This window comes from Elephantulus edwardii, unplaced genomic scaffold (genome assembly GCF_000299155.1).
Source record: "Elephantulus edwardii isolate Elephantulus edwardi_28Jun2011 unplaced genomic scaffold, EleEdw1.0 scaffold00291, whole genome shotgun sequence".
NCBI lineage: Eukaryota > Metazoa > Chordata > Mammalia > Macroscelidea > Macroscelididae > Elephantulus > Elephantulus edwardii.
This window is the reverse complement of record NW_006400041.1, coordinates 2,133,177-2,139,428: the sequence shown is the minus strand read 5'-3', so window position 1 is coordinate 2,139,428 and position 6,252 is coordinate 2,133,177. Positions and strand designations below refer to the sequence as shown.

The 6,252-nt window shown below is 38.1% G+C and overlaps 1 protein-coding gene across 1 annotated transcript in view; it reads left to right on the top strand.

Moving 5' to 3' along the window:
• TMEM131 (transmembrane protein 131) overlaps positions 1-6,252 on the top strand; it is a 408,192-nt gene that overhangs the window by 142,197 nt on the left and 259,743 nt on the right. The window contains exon 4 of the mRNA XM_006900709.1: positions 4,869-4,937. Coding sequence (XP_006900771.1) covers positions 4,869-4,937 — 69 coding nt within the window. The remainder of the gene's footprint in view (positions 1-4,868; positions 4,938-6,252) is intronic.

Sequence of the window (6,252 nt, the reverse complement as noted above, 5' to 3'; positions counted from 1 at the left end):
TTCAGTGACTGGGATAATTGGAATGGGAGTGTCAGAGACAGTGCGATTGGCACAGGACAGAGCGGAGTTTAGGGCTGTTGTACATAGAGTCGTTATGAGTCGCAGGTGACTCGACGGCACATAACAACAACAACAAACATCATGATATTGGCTGTCAGTCCAGTGCTGGAAGATTTTTGTTTTCTTGATGTTGCAAGATAGACCATATTGAAGACTGGGGTCTTTAATCTTCTGCAGCAGGTGTTTCAAGTACTCTTCCATTTCTACAGGCAAAATTGGGTCATCTTCTTAACACAGGTTGCTGAAGGGTCTTTCTCCAATCCTGATGTCACATTATTCTTCAGTGTCTTCAATATTCTTTAATGCCACAATGATTTGCTTGTCATACAGATTGAATAGATACATTGAGAGAGGATGCAACCCTGACGCATACTTTTTTCTGATTCTAAGCCATTCAGTGTTTCCTTGTTCTGTTAGAATAATTGCTTCTTGGTCTAAGTAGGTGTTTTACATGAGCACAGTTAAGTGATCTAGGATTCTTTTTCTCAGTGTGATCTATAATTTTGTTATGATCCACAGAGCCAAATGCTTCTGCATAAATAAAAACAAATAAATATTTTACTGGTATTTTCTGTTTTCAGCCAAGTCTATCTGAGATATCTGATATCCTTCATGCCACAGTCTTTTTTGAATCAATCTTCAATTTCTCACAGTTCTCTATTGATTGTTCCTGCTGCTTTTGAATAATCTTCAGCAAGATTTTACTTGTATATGATAGTAATGGTATTCTTCAATAATTTCCATTTTCTGTTTAATCTTTTTTCTTTCTTTCTTTATTTTTTAAATGGGAGCAAATAGGGATGTCTTTCAGTCAGTTCACCAGGGAGCTGTCTTCCAAATTCCTTGGCATAAATGAGTATTCACACTCAGGGTTGTATTTGTTTATTGAAACATGTCAGTTGGTATTCCATTAATTCCTTGGTTTTTTACTGAATGCTGCTGTCTTCAATGCCATTTGAGTTCCTTCCTTACCATTGGTTCTTAATCATATGCTACTTCCTAAAATGGTTCATTGTTGACCAGTAATTTTTGTTACAAGTGACTTTGTGTATTTCTTCCATCTTCTTTAGATGCTTCCTGCATCATTCAAGATTTTGTCCATAGCATCCTTCCTTTTTGAAAATCTAGGCTTGAAGGGAATGACTTTTTTTAGGTTTTGTTGTTGTTGTTGCATAGTAAAAAAGCTTTTGAATAATTTTTTTATTGTGATTTTAATAAAAGTTTAAAGAAAATTTGGATTTCCATTAATTTGTTGTTGTAAATTTTCCTCCCTATCCCTGCCCATTTGCTTTTGTTTTTTAAAAAATTAGTTCATTCTTACACAATATCCTCCCCACCCCCACTCCAGTCCACTTTCCTATGCACCTCTTATTCTAGACTGTTGTCAGGCAAATAAAGCCTAATTATATATGCCTTTGGGGCATTTCTTCCCTTTTGATTTTCTAACTCTAGCTCTTTGCACATTTTAAAATAATATTTTGTGTTCTCAACTGCCTTTTAAAATTTACATTCCCTTTTTCTTTTTTTTTTTTTTTATCAGGAGTGATATCCTTAACGTTATCCCACAACTTATCTGGTCTTTGATCATTAGGATTCAATGCACTGACTCTAGAGATGGCTTTACATTCAACTGGGATGTACTTAAGTCATAATTTGGTTCTTTTGGATTTGTTTTAATTTTATTCAAATTAATTTTGAACTTACACATAAGTAATTGATGATCTCTTCCCCAGTTAGCCCCTGGCCTTGTTTTGACTACTGATAGTCAGCTTCTCCGTTGACTCTTTCCACAGGTGTAGTCAGTCTGATTCCTGTGTAGTTCATTAAGTGAGTGTTTGATTGCCATTTATGCTTTTATTTTTAAAGAAAGGTATTTACAGTGAATAAATCTCTGATTATACAAAATTCTATCGTTTAATCTCTCGTCTCATTTCTTTTACCAAGTCTATACCTTCCAACTACCATTTCTTATTTGTTTTCAACTTTTGTAAAAACTATTCCTAACAGAGGAACATTGTTAAATACAGTGCTGAACTTAGAGGCCCTCTCATTGGAAGACAAAGAGAGGAGAAACAGATGCAAACATCCATTAATATCGGAACATGGAATATACAAAGTGTGGATCTAGCAAAATTGGAAGTTCTATTAGGGATCTCAGATGAACTTGTATTGGCCTCTTTGAATCATCTTTTCTGTGGGGAATGACAAAGTGAAGAAGAATAGTGTTGCATTTAGAGTAAAGACCATTTCAAGATCTATCCTGAAGTACAGTGCCATGAGTTAGGACACTATCCATATATACGCGGAAGATATGTTAATAAAACAATTACTCAAGTATACACACTAACCACTAAAACCACAAATGAAGAAGTTGGGGATTTCTACTGACTTTTGCAGCCTGAAATTGATCTAATGTGCAACAAAGATGTTTTGGAAGTATTGGGATTGTTGTTGTGGTTTTTATGTGCCATCGAGTCGTTTGCGACTCATAGCAACCCTTTGTACAACAGCCCTAAACTGTGCTCTATCCTGTGCCACTCTCGTTGCCTCTGACACACCCATCCCGATTACCCCAGTCGCTGAATCAGTCCACCTCATAGACGGTCTTCCCCTCCTGCGCTGTCCCTCTACTCTACCCAGCATGATGTCCCTCTCCAAAGACCTGTCTCTCCTTTCAACATGTCCAAAGTATGTCAGACGAAGCCCCAGAATCCTTGCCTCCAAGAAGTAGCCTGGTTTAACCCTCTCTAGGATGAATCTGTTTGTTTTCTTGGCAGTCCATGGTACATCCAATACTCTTGTCCAGCACCACAGCTCAAAGGTGTCAATTCTCCTTCTGTCCTCCCTAGTCATTGTCCAGCTCTCTGATGCATAACAAGTGATTGCAAAAACCATGGCCTGTATCAGGTGCACCTTAGTCTCCAGAGAGACACCATTGCTCTTGAGTACTTTAGAGAGGTCCCTAACAGCAGACTTTCCCATCGTAATACGTTTTTTGATTTCCTGGCTACTGGTGCCAAAAATGTTGACTGTGGAGCCGAGCAAACTGAAGCTATGAACAATCTCAGTCTCTTCACCATCCATCCTGATGCTACCAGTTGGTCCAGTGGTGAGAATTTTTGTCTTCTTGACATTGGGATTGGAATGCAAAAATTGTGGATTAGGCATTGAAAAAGAAAAACATAATAAAAAATGTCTGAAACTCATTGCTGTTGAGTACACACAAGTTCAACTGATCCTCCATTGGATTTCCGAGGCTATAAATTGTACAGGATAAGATTGTGTATCTTTCTCCCTCAAAGTCATTGGTGGATTAGAACTGTCAGGGAAGCACTGCCTTTAGGTTTGAGCACAACTCTATGAACTGCACCATCAGAGCTCCCTTGCAAAACTAAAAACTCAGCAAATTTTAAAACAGAAAGAAGAAATCAGATTGAACACAGAGGGAAAAAAGACTGGGAGTATAAGTGAACAAGCCCAGTATACTCTGTAGTATGATCCAAGGAGTCCAACACATGTATAATTGCATTTTCAGGTAAGAGAATGTTTCCATAAATATCCAGAAAAATTGACACAAACATACCCCACCAGGTCATATAATATTTACATTGCTGAAAACTGATGTAAAAATCTCCGACACATTGACACAGTTGAGCTTGTTGGATGATGATGATGGCACAGGTTATGAGAGGGTTCTGATCTGCTCTTCTTAAGGTTGCTATGAGTTGTACTTAACTCGTCACCACCTAATAACAGTGTGAAATCAGCTGTACCTCATCCAGACTCTAATCTTTTCAGTTACTTGCTATGCATCTCAAAGTTGGGCAGTGAATACGGATGACAGGAGAAGATTCAATGCCTTGGACTTGTGGGGTTGCAGAAGAACACTGAATATCCCATGGACTGTCAAAGAAGCAAGCAGATGTATCTTGGAGAAAGTGAAACCAGCGTGCTCCCTTAGAGACAAGGATGGTGAAACTGTCTCACCTACTTTGGGCATGCTGTTAGGAGAGGCCAGTCCTTGGGGGAAAAAGACAACATGCTGGGGAAAAGTGATGATCAAAGATGACCGTCAGCAAGATAGATTGACACATCAACCATAACAGTGAATTCAGTATATCAGGGATATAAAAAGGATGGCACAGAATAAGGCAGGTTTCAGATCTGTTGCTTATAGGGTCACTATGAGTTGTAGTCCGCTCAAAGACTCCTAACAAGAACAACAACAGCAACAAATCAATCACAATATATATATCTCCAGAAAGTAAAGAGAACTTACTGAAACACATTATTTTCAATTTTATCAACCAAAGAATACTCAGCTTTCAGTCTGCTTGAGCATTTTCTGTTTCACATGTCTTTGAATAGAAAAAAATTCCCTGCTGCTTTAAAAACACTTTCCTAATGTTCAGCATTTATTGGTTTTTCAATTTAAAAGAGCCACATCCCTAATAGAACATTAAACTTAATATTTCTTAAAGAAGGGCTTTGGTGACCTAGTAGGAAAGGAGTTTCACAGCCAACCCAAAGGCAGGTAGTTCGAATCCACCTGCTACTCCTTGGAAGAAAGGTGTACAGTTGCTTCCCTTGTGATTTACAGCCCTAGAAAAGAGAAAGATTGGCAGTGTCCTCTTCTGCTGTTCACAGCCTCTGAAAACCCACTGGGGCCAATTATGAGTTGGCTCTGACACATTGTCAGGTAGCTGAGTTGCTTAAAGGTACTTTCCACGGCAGAAATTCTTTTACTAGGTTGTAGAAATATATCTTTTGACAATTTTTTGCTTATGTTGTTTTCTTCTTACTTGCAGTATATCTCTGTACCGGGGTAATTGCAGGCCTATACGATTTGAGCCGCCAATGCTAGATTTCCATGAACAGTAAGTTTAAATTTTTTAAACTATTTTCCCATAAACCTGTTGTATACATTTTGTAGGCATTTATCTTCCCTTTCTATCCAGGTCTTCTTTATAATAAAATAGTCTTTTAAATTCAGTAGGAAAACAACATATCTTGTATGCAGTTAAAAAATTACAAGTAAGTATCTGTTACAGTGTAAAATATATTGGCTACTAATGCTTCAAAAAAACACATTTTTGGTTTAAAAGAATTTATGTTTAGAAGCAGCATAAAGCTTAAAGATCAGTTACCTTTTCTTATTAGTATTTTGTTTCCATTTTTATTCTTTAAAATATTTCTTGTGGATTTGAAAGGATTCAACAGTGACGAGCCAGCTTTCGTGCTAAGAATGGTGCATGGCCAGGCTGTGTGTTCTGTAAAGTTCTGGGAGGCTGAGCTGACTCCACCTTCAACAACAACTTGGAAAGACATCAAGCTTGATGCATATACATTTAAAGTAAAGCTTGTCTATATTACCATATAAGTACTACCAACCTAGAGGGGCAAACGAAAGCTGGTCCTACAGGAAACACAGTTCACCCACAGAATATTTTCCTCAAGCCATACTTTGCCTCCTATTTTGCCTTGCCATCCTCAAATTTCTCTCTCAGGTACATTTAGGGAAAAAGAAGTCTTCACCAGTGTTTGAGTTCAAGCCAATTTAGCAGGTAGGTTTAGAGAACATCTTACATGGTGTAATTAAGAGAGCAATGTCACTCTAAGGGTAAAGCAAATGAAAATCATTTAAAAGGAAGAAAGCTGAGCACATACCTATATGTACAGTGCCATTGATTAGAATTCCTAGTCGGAAAACACTAAAGGATGGTTTAAGTGTTTATGTCCCTGGTGGTGTGCTTCACTCAGATGTGAACACATTATTTATATGATGTTTTGCCTTTTTCACCACACTTCACATAGTTACATGCTATGTTATAAACTTTTCCTAAACAAAATTTTATATGCTATATAACATTTTTCTGTTTTTGTTTAGCTACTTTTCCCTTCTTGGAGTTGTTGTATGCCATCGAGTTGCTTGCGACTCATAGCAACCCTATGTACAAGAGCCCTAAATGCTGTTCTACCCTGTGCCAACCTCGCCATGTCAGATACACTCATTCCCATCACTCAACTCACAGAATCAGTCCATCTCATAGAGGGTCTTTCTCCCCTCACCATCCCTCCACTCTCCCAAACATGATGTCCCTCTCCAAGGACGAGTCCCTCCTTGCAACATGCCCAAAGTATGTCAGACGAAGCTTCAGAATCCTTGACTCAAAGGAGCATTCTGGCTTCACC